Source organism: Sturnus vulgaris, chromosome 5, assembly GCF_052056855.1.
Source record: "Sturnus vulgaris isolate bStuVul1 chromosome 5, bStuVul1.hap1, whole genome shotgun sequence".
Classification (NCBI taxonomy): domain Eukaryota; kingdom Metazoa; phylum Chordata; class Aves; order Passeriformes; family Sturnidae; genus Sturnus; species Sturnus vulgaris.
Genome location: NC_142247.1, coordinates 36,203,309 through 36,217,086, shown reverse-complemented (window position 1 = coordinate 36,217,086; position 13,778 = coordinate 36,203,309). Strand labels below are relative to the sequence as shown.

Below are 13,778 nucleotides of genomic sequence, written 5' to 3'. Positions count from 1 at the left end.
GTTAGGGACGGAATAACTCTCGGATGGAATTAGTGCCCCGGAGCATTTAGTGCTGCGTGGGTGCTGCTGTTGGGCTTGGGTGAATGGGTAACAACAACACATAGCAAGGATTAATACAGAAGGAAAGGGGATGGAGCGGAGCTTCAGATATCATCTGGTTACGTGCCTGACCAGATACTGAGGAATACGTCTGGTATTCCAGGTAACTGGGTTCGCAAACTGCCGACTGAGACGCAGGTTAAGCTTTGGGTGAGAGCCCGAGACAAGAGGCCGTGAACTGCCAGCCTTCGGGATATCCAAGGACGCGAAAATGAATGACGCTAGTCCGGTGAACAGACTGAGAGACACAGCAGGAGCCTGGAATTGCCGACCTTTCGGGTTACAAAGGAGATGAAGACCGGTGACACCGGTGCAGTCGTTGGACATGGAGAGGGCGGGGCGCGGAAGAGCCGAAGACGGGCGGAAGAGCGAGACTGGCTCAGGGTGCGCCGTGAGGCGAGAGGTTCTTCGCATAGGTGCTCTCCCCAGAGGCAGCAGCTCGAGCTGTTTCTGTGTTAGTGCACAGGGATTATGGAACGAGATCTCTGAGACTCTGCTCTGGGAAGGGTGGGGTCGGAGCGGTAAGGAAACCTGGTCAGACTGTGTGAGAGTAGGGGGTGTGGGGGGATGTGTCTAGCGAGGCGCCCCTCACCTCGCTGGAGGTGCCGTGCAGGGGCTGCTCTTCCAGCAGGGAAAGCCTTTGGCCCTGGGTGTGTGACTGTCAGAGTTCTGTCAATGGTCAGACTGGGAAGTTTCCCTAACACCCATTACAGACTCAGGAACTTCATTTCCATTCTAGTAAATGGGGCTAAGTTGGCAGCGATGCAGAGGAATACATGCATATGGACGGCCTATATCAAAACGTAGTATAGAAAGCAAAATATTTGGTAAGTTTGGAATAATTCTCAATATTTTACTGCTACAGTGGTGCCACTGGGTAGTTCAGATACCATATAATTTGGAGGTGATGCCATGGTACAGTATAACCTAGGGTATTTGGCTAATGGAACACTTTGCCAGAACACTTCTTACTGTCTTTAGGAACTACTTGTTGCATATCCATTTCTGAAAAAGAGATGGGAAACAAAACCTAATTCAAACAGAGGAATGCATTTCACTATGACTAGCAGTAAAAACATTTATTGCAACGGGACAGGAATATAGTACCACTTTTTAGGGAGGTGATTCAGCCCTTTGAAATATTTTCTTTTCCTTCATCACTAAGAATGGTACATATAATAAAATTTTTATTTTCCTGTCCAGAATAAATCTTCATAGCTTTCTGAAATGTTTGGTTCTGGCAGCATTCTCTTGATGTACAGTCACTTTCATTAGTTGATTCTCAGTGTATTAGCAGTGTTCTGTTTTTTTAGACCTGATCCCTAGACGCCAAAAGAAGAGCCAAAATAATAACAGTCATTTTAAAAGATGGAAAAATACTCTTTTGCTGAAACCGCAGCTAAGTAGGTTCAGGTTGCAAAACCTAAATTTCTGTGAGTATTAGGAAATTACTGTTAGTAACCATTTTGATAGTGTCTCTGTAGTCAGTCTGACCATTTAATGGAAAAATGGTGAGCAAAATGCATTTTTAACTGGATATATTGGTTTTCTTGCAGCCATCGTAGAAGAAAGGCAAGTTTTTATTTACAACATGGCAACATGGGGTAAACATGAGTCATGTCTGTGCTCTTCAGGAGGAAGTATTTAATCTCAATTTTTCAAGTGGACACATGCTCAGCCACAAATAGTTTTGTTTTTACAGATTACTCCCCACCTAAGACCAGGAGACCCTAAGTCCATGTCAAATATTTCAGAATGGTATCAGTAAAAAGCCCTGTAATTAAAATGTCAACTTTAGTTAGTGAGTTTGATAGCTGAATGGGCTAAAATTCAATTTCATGCTTCTAAAGATAAGGGGATGGATGGGGTCACAGTCATATGGGTACAACAGGAACTGTTCATTCCTTACCAGCCAAAAAAGATGCAAAAGAAGTAGCTAGTCTCTGTCACTAAAGAAACTGTCAGCTGTTTTTATCAATCTTTGTTCCTACTGTTAGTTTGTGTTGGCTCAGAGTGCTGTTGAAGACATAAAAGTGTTTGTTTTTAGTTTTGATCCATTTCTATTTTTAATTTAATTTTTATACTTCCTTTTTGAATTTAGTTGTTTTTTTTTAATTTTCGTGTTTCCTATTCTGTTGCTTTTTCTCTTCAGTTTTCGCAGTATCATCTAATAGCAGATTTTTTTTCCTGTCTGCATGAAATGTTTCACTCCTGTTCCTGAATTCCTGTTTCATTACAAGACTTGTGTACCACAAGAAGATTTCCAAATAGGGCCTAATCGTGCCTTAAGTGTTGCATAACCACTGGTATTTGGATTAATCTGCTATAGGTACACGTTTCCTTCAACATGATGCACTATAGCTGGATAACGTAGGTCACAATCTTTATATATCTGGGGTATAAAATGGCAGTCTGAAATTCCCCTTTGACAATATGGCAGATTCCCCTATTAGACCACCGGGTGTATTTTCTCAAGCAGGAAGGAAGTGCCAGTAAAGACTTGGGCTGATAACAATATACTACTAAGTATCTGCTTTGGTAAAGCTGCTTTGCAACTACTACATTTATAGGAGTGGTACAACTTAGAAAAGCTGCCTGTGAGAATTGCGTGTCTCAGTAGTGTCGACTCTGAGGCTTTGAAGGGGACTGGGAAGTTAGCGTGCATGCTGCAGACAGTGACTTCAGCAGCTTTTGCTGTAAGTGGAGAGCTGCAGCTGTGGGGGTGCTTCTGCTGTGCTGCCTCTGGAGCCTTCCACAGCCATTGGGTACTTGCTGAGTCAAGTGGGGGCAGTTTTACCGGCTCCCTGTGCAGCCTGACACACCATATGCCATGCACACAGTAGGATTAACAGCTAGCTTTCCATTCAGAATGTACAAGGGATTTCTTTTGGCTTCCTCCTCTAAGTCATGAGCAAGAAATGTCATTTTCTTTTCAATACAGTAAAAGAGTTACTGTATGAGATTAGCACTGTTCTCTGACCAACTGAGCCAACAGCACCAAGGTTACGGCTTCAGTCCCTTCATGGGCCATTCACTTAAGAGCTGGACTTGATCCATCCTTGTGGGTCCCTTCCAACGCAGAATCTTCTGCGATACTCTGATTCCGAGGAGGCTTACTAGCATATTCAGAACCGCACACACTTTCTGGGCTACCAATATACAGCTACCATGGAAATAAACTCTCTGTTATTGTGGAGTTAGATAGGTTGCAATTGAGTTAGTTAGGTTTGGTTCATTTGAGTTGAGAAAAATGCAAAATAAGACCTCTGTCTTTCTTCTGTTTTGTTTTGGGGTTTTTTTTAACTACTTGGAAATGATAAACCATAAGGAAGGGAGCAATGTCTGCTGACAGTAGGACTGCAACTGCAGTGCATTGAGAAATTATTTCAGTTCCCAGATGCTGTGCCTTAACCGCAGACACAAACTGAGGTAGTGCACAGCTGTGTGATCACTACCCCCTGCATACACACCACCATGTCCCCCACCCCAGTGGCATGGGAAAGAGAATTAGAAATAAGTAACAAAACCCCCCTGACTTGTGGATTCAGATAAGAAGAGTTTCATAATTGATACGAACAGAAAGGTAAGAATTGTAATATTTAAAAAAGAAAAAAAATTAAACCCAGAAGAACCAAGTGATCCACAACACAGTTGTTCACCACCCACTGACTGATGCCCATCCTGACTGACTGACTCGACCCAGTTTCTGTGGTGTGGAATATCCCTTTGGCCAGTTTGGCTCAGCTGTCCCAGCTATGCCTCCTTCCAGCTTTTTGTGCATCTCCCCACTGGCTGACACATGAGACGTTTGAAACTCCCTGACTTCTGATAAGCACTGCACAGCAACAGCCAAAGTGTGTTATTGTGCTGGTTTGGGCTGTGCTAGAGTTAATTTTCTTCACAGTGTCTGGTATGGGGCTGTGTTTTGGATTTGTTCTGAGCACAGTGATGATAGTATAGAGGTGGGTTTGCTATTCTTAAGCAGTGCTGCTGTTGAGTCTCAAGAGTGCAGTCCTGGGCCACCTGCTCTGGGGCAGCCACAAAATGTCAGGTCCCGAGAGCACAGTCCTGGACTGCCGACTCAGTTAGACGGTATTTGGGATACTGTAAGGGTCGGTCGGAAGTTTCCCTCGTTTTTTGCCTCCCGACCGTCGCAAGGAGACCTCGAGGACCCCCATCCAGGCTGACACTGGACAATGGTTTCCTGGCCTGGCCGGGGTGGCTGCTTGTCAAGTGACTGTGAGCAGGTGTTTTAAGTTTACTCACCAACCGGAGATTGTGTTGGACCAACTGGAGACTGCACGTACTGCACGACCGCACCTGTCTCGCGCAGCACCACACAAGGGTCCATAAATCTTCCCACTTTTTGGCCAGAAGCCACTCGCTTTGGAAAAGGACTCTGGAGTAGAGCCTTGAGATTTCCCCATGGATGAAGACCCGTCTTATTGGCTGGCCCATGAGGACGTCCGTCTCATCTTGCTGGTAGCTATTTCCCCATCCCTCTCTTTTTCTCTCTGTACTTTGTTTCCTGTATCTCTCCCCTCTATCGCAACTGAATTGTTGGCATTTAATAGAAATGCATTGCTGTTGTTGAATAAACTGATTTTGTCCCCTGCATTTTGCCTGTTTCCAGCTCTGAGATCAAAGGAACCATCACGACCCCCGCTCTGTATTAATAGCGGATCGTGACAGATACCCATGGGCTAAATTAGGCCAGAACAATGCCAAACAATCAAGTAGAAAGTTTTACTTCTGGCAGCAATGATGGCAGAACTCACCTTTATTCCAATCTTATTCATTCTGAAAAGTGCTGAATGTTCAGAATCCAACTGCCTTAAGGCTATGCATTCTTCTTCAATGGAGAGTCTATCAGTGATTCCAGTAGTGGTAGTGAAATAATGAGCTCAAATGCTTTGTAGGGTTAGACCTATGGCTGGGTTTGATGCACCCGTACAGTGAACTTAACACATCATTTATTCTGAGTCTACAGCGCACAGATCAGCCCTGCCAGGAGGTGTGCTTGAGTACAGAGAATGTGTGAGAGATATTCTGAGGAGAGGTACAGGAGCCTTCATCATCCTTCCAGCAGTGAACAACTATACAAATGAGAGAGGAGGCAGAAAGTTAATGATGGCATTATTCACTTTGTTGTCTGATGAAATAATTTTGTTGGGCTCACAGTTTTTGCCAGCTGTGTTTCAGATACTGATAAATTTGACTTTGGAATAGGCTGAGATGTGGTTTTCTACAGACACTGAGGGAGAGAACCAGGATTGCTCCCAGAAAAGTCCCCTGAAAGCTTCCATCGGTAACCGGTTTTTCTGTGACCCTCACACACGGATTGTTAGCCTTTTTTCAAGTTCAAGCTAGTTTCAATTTCTTGAAAGACTGAGACTTTCTGAAATAATTATGCAGACTTGACGTTTAAAATCAAGCCAGCACCAGATAAAAAAGAATCAGTGCTAAATCAAAATACAAATGCAAGTGACCTGCTCATATTGCAGTCTTTGATCAAACTGTTAAGCAGCCAGGTTTCATTGGCTTACATGGCATCACAGAGTTTACTGCTGCTTCTTACATCATTTGCTTTACTTCGACTTTACAGTACTGTTGCTCCTTAGCTGAGCTCTCATTCTCAATTATGTGAAGAACTTGTGCAATGCACTGCTGAATTACACTTGTTAGCTTCCAGAGGGCATTTGGGATTGACAATCCATGCATTCGCTAATATATGGAACTCTGAAGGCGACCACCTGGAGACGAGGTGGAACATGATTGTAACGCGCTCTTTGCCAACTCTACTTCGCTGTATGCGCAGAGAGTGAAGTGTCAAAGTTCTAATGCCTGCCTTCATGCATTTGAGGAGATGAGGACTGGTTAGATGGACTTGCATAGATATCTGCTTCCCAGCAAGACCTGGGAATGGTGTTTCTTCTTGACTTCCAGGTCTCAAACATCTCGAAGCATGAAAATAACACTGGGAACGTTCCAAACACCTTGAGTGGAAGGGTGAGAAAGAACAAAGGGAACACTTTTGTAAAAAACACAGAACATGAGGGATGCAAGATAATGAAGCGGGGAGAAGGGAAACCATAGATGCTCTATAGAAGCCAAAAACGTCCAGAGCCTTTCCACAGTATTTCATTCAAAACATGTAATTTTTGGTTAAAACGTCAGGGTACTTGTTTGTTGCTCTGCAAAGAGGATTCTGGTCCAAATGAAACTTTTTTGAAGATGCAGAAAATCCAGTTTCAAGTTCAGCAGTGGCTGTGGGAAAAACAGACAAGATGCCTTATGTTACTTTTACAGCATAGAGGAAGAAATAAAGCACTGTAAGATTTTACGTAACTCGAGAGTCTCTAAACCCAAACAAGACTTTTAAATTTCCAAGGACACCAAACAAGGGAAGTGCTGGGCAAAAAGGAAGAAACACATTTTGAGCACATTTACTTATCAGTCAACAGCATTTTTAAAGCTAGTGACAGACATTCTGGAAGCTACACAGTGGACATCTTCCAAGAGTCCACACGACTCCAGTGGCCCCTAAGAGCGCTTCTTAACGTAGCCCCTGCGGAGCTCTTCAACCTGAAGTCTTTGCTTTCCTTCAACGTTCCAAGCCCTGCTTTACTGGAACACTACAACTACATAGCTGCAGTCCCTGCAAAGCAGTGACTCTGGAGGAGCAGCTATCATGAAGCAGGTGGATCTCCTCTTTGGACGCCTGGCCTCAAACTGTAGAGAGTGTTTTATGCTGCATGTCGCAAGCAGAAATTAATCTCCATGCTTTGCAGAGGAAAAGAAGTCAAGACTTAGGAACAGTCACCTTTTTAGTTCAAAACGCTCCGAATGTAATGACACATTACCTTTTTCCAGTTCCTTCATGATTTTTTCCTCCTGTTCCTGTTGTACCTAGAATTATACATCAAATATACAGTGAAGATATAATATCACCCCAATGTAGCTGCTAAAACTCCTAAAACATTCTTACACCCATCACAGACAAAGCCATGAAACCTAAAAATATCATGCAAACGGAGATTCTTGGCCTGTGATGGCCAAGAAGATGCCAAAGGCCTTGGACCACGTGAGCTATGTGGAAAGGCTGAGAGAGCTGTGAATGTTTCTTTCCTGGAGTAGACAAAGCTCAGGCAACCTTGTCAGTGTGTATTAACTACCAGGAGGGGGGAGTAACAGAGATGGAGCCAAACTCTTCTCAGTGGTGCCAAAAGAACTGAGTTCCCCCAAGCCTCAAGTGTTTTTCAAGCGTGGACAAGCAGCAGTAAAATCCTGGGGAAAAGGGATCCCCCTAAAACGTGACATGAGACATGGGGAGCGGAAGGAAGAAGGAAATCTAAGGAAGCTTAGACCAAAAGATGACTTAAAGCAGCACCAATCCTAAGCAAAGCTGCAGTAGTTGAGCTGTTGGAAGAAAACACTTTCCCCGGTTTAGGAAGCTTTCACAATAAGCAGAAGGTGTACAGGAGCCTCTGCAACATGTGAGGATTTATCACGAGAAGAAAAAGGTCTTGTTTGCCTCTTCTTTCTTTCAGTAACATGTTGTGATTCTCATCCCGCCCGAGAAAAGAGAAATAGGTGGAAATGAAACCAACACATGGATTTCTCTGGAAAGGAATGAAAAGGCCTTTGCATGAAAATCCACCTTTGAGGACTCTGACAGTGTCTCCACTGTCCTCCTGCCCCCTCTGGAGAAGGCATCGAGTACCAAGGCCTGAACAATAGGCCCTGACTGAGGCCCGGAGCCAAAGCTGACCTACAGATGGACCTTCCAAGCAAATGTTATCTATAGATATTTGCTCCCTAACAAAGCTTATATGTTATATGTGTGCATTTATTGGCAGAACATGTATTTATCTTTCCACATCTAGAAACGTGATGATGCCACATCTGGCCTACCCAGGGGGATATAGGTTCAAAGACAGCTCCCTGGGTTCCTCTGTGAGCCCTGGCCAGGCTCTGGGAGAAAGCCAACAGCAGAATTAAATCCCACATTCTGTCAGCTTGTTTGTTTACCAGCATAAAAGCTGGGCTACTGTCACAGCCAAGTTGGGAGAGCCTGGTGGCCTGCAAGGTGGACGCACCGCAGGAGTTCCCGGTTACCCTGGTTCTCCAGTCCTTCACTGTGACACCTTCCCCCTACAGCTGAGGTGTCCCAGACTTGGACAAAGTATTGCAGTAACTGGTGATGCCTCTTTCTTTATCACGCTAGGCATTCTTTTGTAGTAATCATTAGGTGCATTGCTTAGCCTGTCCTTTAGAATTCTTTGCTAATGATGATGTGCTTTGATTAGCTTAGCATATCCTTGCGGAATTCTCTGCAGTTTTACTGCAGAATTTTCCTGAATTCCACTATTCCTCAAGTCGCTGTCTGTCCTGAGCAGGTACCTCTCACTGCTTAGCTCTTCAGGCAGTAACATGCTGGGTCACTTGCAGCACTCACCATCTCTGTCATTCTGTTTCACGAAGTGATGTTGACTTACTACTTCCCCACGGAGCTTCTTGCGCACAGAGTACGCTGCATCCTCTAAGACTCCATGAGATGATACTCAGAGTCTAGGAACTCAACTTGAGAGCAGTACTGCTACTGCACACGCAGCTGCTGTTGCTACCCAGAACTTTCTGACTGTCAGGACAGGCAAGGGCAGAAAAGAGCCTTCTCCTCTACTTTAACCAAGTTCCATGAGAAGAGATGAAATCCATACATAGGGTGCCATCTTACAGAAGCTGAACTACCACAGCAGCCGTAACTTCACAACGACATCAAGCACAGAACTCCTCAGCAGCAAGTCACTCTTTCACTCCGGGAAAAGGGCAACTTCAAAGCGTTTCCGGCTTTAGGCCAATGTGAATGCATCAGTAAGATTTGGAATCAAATCCTAGCAGCACAAATAGACAAAACATTTCCAGTAGCACTCCAGCTTAAACCCTACAGGCTACAAACCTTGTCACATATCTGGCTGCAGAAAAGAGAGAGAGAAGAATTTTGGTTAAGGAGCTGAAGAAGAAAGAAAAAGAGCCTGAAGTTCAAAGGTCTTCAGTGAGACACAAGAACATGGCCTGCCTGTACATGAGGCAAGGAAAAAAGCTCACTATAGACAGACCACTAAAATGCAAGAGGGCAGATGGAAAATGAAAGCAGAAGAGGAACAGAAGTTGAGAGAGCACTAGGCAGCTGACATTCCCCTACTCACAATCTGTAGGGAAACTGGTTTCATAAATCCACCAGTTCACACTGGTTGCAGCTCACAGAGTTCACTATTCTGGTCCACATCAGAGACACTCACATTCATTTGCACCAGCCTTTGGCACAGCTGTTAGCATTGAAGCTTGACAGTTTGCAAATATAACAAGCGGCCTTGAGTCCCAAAATCTTCTTGCAATACTTGCAGCAGACAGACATTGCCTGCCTTGGGCCATGCACCACAGACTCACCTTTCAAATTCTGGTACACAGACCACTAACGGTTATTCCTATGTATGACTCAGACTTTCACATTTTTACAACCCTGATGACCAAAGGTCTTCAGCCTTACAACGTACAGTTGTGCACTGTTCTAAGGATTAGCAGTCGCTATGGCCTATTAGACAATCGAGCATGGAACAAGAAATGGATTTGAACTTCAGGCTAAGAGGGAGAACCTTGCCTACTCTTGCTACTCTTCAGCAGCAGTCAAGAATAGTCTTTCAAAATGCTTACCTTGGCCACAGAGGCTGCAACTCTGTTTCTTGAGGATAATGTGTTCGCAGTTTGGCTGAGGAAGCTTTCTCCTAGACTGAGATTTCTGTTCAGTCCCAAATGTTGGCCAAGATGTCCCAGTGCAGTTGAATACAGAACTGGAGTCGCAGCCAGACCTCCGCTGACAATGCTGCTTGTGATTAATGATTTGCTTTTATGGCGCTTCTGGAGGAGCTTAGTGTTGGCTTCCTCAAGTCTCTCGTTAGCTCTGAAACATTCCGAAGCACACAAACATGGCTAGTAGCACTTTCCCAGAGTTACTCTCCAGGGCCTTGACTATTACTTGACTCCTGAGATGAAGAGCCTCCAAAAAATAGCACATCACTTGACCTGAGCTTGTTTGGAGGGCCTGTTTCTAAGACGTTACACTAGGTGCAAGGAGCAGCAAGTGTCACCAATGCTTAGGACTGCTCAGCATGAGGGCTTCAAAGCCTTCTGTGAAAGCCATGTGTTTACATAGAGCTGCTTCTGGAAGGCACATCACCTCCGTAACAACTCAGGGCTGGCCCCCTTTCCAGGGGAAGCTCAAAGCTCAGAGCCACTGCTTAAACAGAAGCCAAAAAAGACAATTTCTGGTTTTACTTCACAGAACAGAAATCTGTTCTCTGAGATGCCTACCCTTATTCAAACAATAATGGACATGAAATTCATTTTTTCTGTTGTACAGAGGATGTGATTATAGAGACTGGTAAAAAACGCTGCCCGTTAAAGCAACATCAACTTGGAAAGTATCCTGTTAATGCCATGATCAGCTGTGTTCCTGCTGAAACACTAAAGAGAAATGAAGGCCTTCTGAATGGGAAGGATCTTACAGTACTTTTCCCACAAACATGCCATCATAGACTTTCAATGTTGGCTAGGCACAGAACAGGAATTAACAAGAAATATGCATGAGGAAAAAGGAGTTTCTTATTACCAGTCCAAAGAAAGCACAGACTTACCTTTCCAGCTTCTTTGCTAAGCATTGTCTAGTTTTTACTTCCTCCAGATACAGCTCCTTGTACATTTCCACTTCTGCCTGTGCACATTCTTTTGGAAAAGTATTGTATTGTTGAGTATTTTTTATCTTGTCCAATTCACATTCAAGATCTCTAATTCTGTCTTTGAGCTGGTTTCTCAGAGAAGCATGATGACTTGCTCTGATGTATTCTAGTCTGTCCTGGGAGGCTGCCTGTGCCTGAAAGAGACGGTGCACCTTCAACCACCTCAAAGAAAAGGAGAATCCTCGCCACCTGTCAATTGCATGTACCCAAGTTCAAGGGCCCAACTTGGCTCAGAGAGGCACCTGTGCCTCCTCCCTACCATCAGCAATCAAGGCAGACCCCTGGAGCTATTACTACTAAATAATTCTTTTCACTCAGAACAAAGCCCAAATCAATACTATTATTCAAAGCTACTAATGAAAGGCCACTATCTCTGTAGGACAGGCATGGAGAACAGGATTCCTCAAAGACCTTACAAGGATGCTTCATCTCCTCCTGATCTCCAAACCTGCAACTTCAGTCACTTACTTTCTGAGCACTATCCCCTGTACAAGGAGAAAATCAGACCTGTAGGCCTGGTTGTGACAGCTGGAATGTGCAAAACCTCTTCGAGTACAATGGGAAGCAGACCAGCAGACAGAGACAGCCCCAAGCACTGTAGAATGGAAACCTACCTTGGGCAAGCTTTTGATTCAGGGACCTGCTGGCACATTACACACCATAAGAACAGTCCTGCCCAACCGTATGCCCTTCTCCCACCACCCTTCAGCACAGACACAAGTACTACACTAACACACAGAACTGGGCACCCAAAGCAAAACACCAAAAAATGGTGGCCACAACTGAAGTATACAGAGTGCCTAAAGACACACATCAGAAAGTCACTCACTTGCAAAAACAGATTGACTTCTTGTAGTTTTTGTCTTATTTCTTGGCTTGCTCGTTCATCAACCTCTCTTTTATACTGTTCTATTTGGCTGTGATCTACCATGTTAGTCTCCAAGTGACGTTGGAGTTTTGCCACCTCTTCTTTCAGCTGGCATTTGCTCTTCTCCAGTTTTTCACAGTTCCCATGCAAGGTAGATAGCTCTTCTCGCAGATCCCGGTTTTGTGCTTCTAGCTGCATGCTTTTTTTAGACTCCATGTCCAGCTGCTGGGAAAGTTCAGCAACCTGTACACAGAAAAAAAACCCAACAACTCAGAGGCATCTAAAGGCAGTGAATTCTGCTAAAATCACTAAAGGGGTTGCCCATGGAGACTATTTATCATCTGCACACTCAGTCTTAGAAACTTAATGTAACTGGGCTCTTCTTTTCCAACAAGATCAACCTTCACATCATTTGTGATAGGATGGGAACCCTGAGGAATCCTTTTGCGGTTCTTCATGCAAAAATGCTATTAGCTTCTGGACTAAAAATGAGTCACCACAAAGGCAGGAAATGATTCTACAATGATGCCTTCTAAAGCCGAGCCTAACTATGAAATGTGGCTTCTCTAGCAACAGATCTGAGTAATGACTGAAGAAATATATGAAGTTTACATGCTACCACTGAACAGCCAGAGCAACTTCAAAAGCATCTCTGGCAACAATACTTCTGGGTCCCCATGCCAAGATGGGCTGAGGCAGCTACCTGTGACCAATAAGTTACAGCACTTCTCCTATGTCACCTCTCCTCATCGTATCCTGAGTTGCAACAACACTTTTCTGAAAGGGAAAGTACCAAATACCTCTGGCCGAGCTCGTGCACAAGACAGGGCTCAAGGGTTGCTCTTGCTGTGTGAACAGCAGTGACATTCCTCCCCTCTCTTCCAGAGAAGGAACTCGTCTATCAGACCTGGGTGATACTGCCACAGCCTCACACTTCAGCCAGGCCTGACCCTGACCCTTGGACATGACATCCTGGTAAGACAGCAGAACTGCCCATCCCTCAAATTCTGGTACACAGACCACTAACGGTTATTCCTATGTATGACTCAGACTTTCACATTTTTACAACCCTGATGACCAAAGGTCTTCAGCCTTGCAACGTACAGTTGTGCACTGTTCTAAGGATTAGCAGTCGCTATGGCCTATTAGACAATCGAGCATGGAACAAGAAATGGATTTGAACTTCAGGCTAAGAGGGAGAACCTTGCCTACTCTTGCTACTCTTCAGCAGCAGTCAAGAATGGTCTTTCAAAATGCTTACCTTGGCCACAGAGGCTGCAAGCCTCTTTCTCGATGATAAGATCTTCTCACATTGGCTTAGGAAGCTTCCTCCTAGACTGACACTTCTATCCACTCCTGAACTGTTGCCACAATGTCCCAGTGCAGTTGAACACAGAACTGGAGTCGCAGCCAGACCTCCGCTGACAACGCTGCTGCTGATGAACGATTTGCTTCGATGGCACTTCTGGAGGAGCTTAGCGTTGGCTTCCTCAAGTCTCTCGTTAGCTCTGAAACATTCCGAAGCACACAAACATGGCTAGTAGCACTTTCCCAAAGTTACTCTCCAGGGCCTTGACTATTACTTGACTCCTGAGATGAAGAGCCTCCAAAAAATAGCACATCACTTGACCTGAGCTTGTTTGGAGGGCCTGTTTCTAAGACGTTACACTAGGTGCAAGGAGCAGCAAGTGTCACCAATGCTTAGGACTGCTCAGCATGAGGGCTTCAAAGCCTTCTGTGAAAGCCATGTGTTTACATAGAGCTGCTTCTGGAAGGCACATCACCTCCGTAACAACTCGGGGCTGGCCCCATTCCCAAAGGAAGCTCAAAGCTCAGAGCCACTGCTTAAACAGAAGCCAAAAAAAGATAATTTCTATTTTTCCTTCACAGAATCCAGTTCTGTTCTATGAGGGGCCTATTCATACTCAAAGAGTAACGGACATGAAATCAATCTTTTGTGTGGTACGCAGGATGAAGAGATTACAGAGACTGGTAAAAAAGCTACCCGTTAAAAC

The 13,778-nt window shown here is 44.6% G+C and overlaps 1 protein-coding gene and 1 long non-coding RNA gene across 2 annotated transcripts; one reads left to right on the top strand and one right to left on the bottom strand.

Moving 5' to 3' along the window:
- Positions 1 to 103: 103 nt before the first annotated feature.
- On the top strand, positions 104 to 4,716 carry LOC148223662 (uncharacterized). The gene is made up of 2 exons (XR_015803904.1): positions 104 to 620; positions 1,656 to 4,716. It is a non-coding gene; the product is annotated as an uncharacterized LOC148223662 (long non-coding RNA).
- Positions 4,717 to 6,151: 1,435 nt separating this feature from the next.
- Positions 6,152 to 13,274, bottom strand: LOC148223661 (ankyrin repeat domain-containing protein 26-like). The gene is made up of 6 exons (XM_088165445.1): positions 13,025 to 13,274; positions 11,725 to 12,006; positions 10,794 to 11,029; positions 9,814 to 10,060; positions 6,963 to 7,008; positions 6,152 to 6,366 (listed from the first exon to the last, which is right to left on the bottom strand). Exons 2-6 carry the CDS (start codon positions 11,977 to 11,979, stop codon positions 6,245 to 6,247), a joined length of 906 nt encoding a protein of 301 aa, XP_088021571.1. The 5' UTR covers positions 11,980 to 12,006; positions 13,025 to 13,274; the 3' UTR covers positions 6,152 to 6,244.
- Positions 13,275 to 13,778: the final 504 nt, after the last annotated feature.

Bases quoted from the DNA above. Each gene is read 5' to 3' on its own strand.
- LOC148223661 (XM_088165445.1), bottom strand. From the start codon at position 11,979: ATGGAGTCTAAAAAAAGCATGCAGCTAGAAGCACAAAACCGGGATCTG. The intron at 10,061-10,793 runs GTAAGTCTGTGC...GGAATGTTTCAG, and splicing joins TTAGCAAAGAAGCTGGAAAG to AGCTAACGAGAGACTTGAGG. The intron at 6,367-6,962 runs GTAATGTGTCAT...TTTTTCCCACAG, and splicing joins CATGAAGGAACTGGAAAAAG to CCACTGCTGAACTTGAAACT.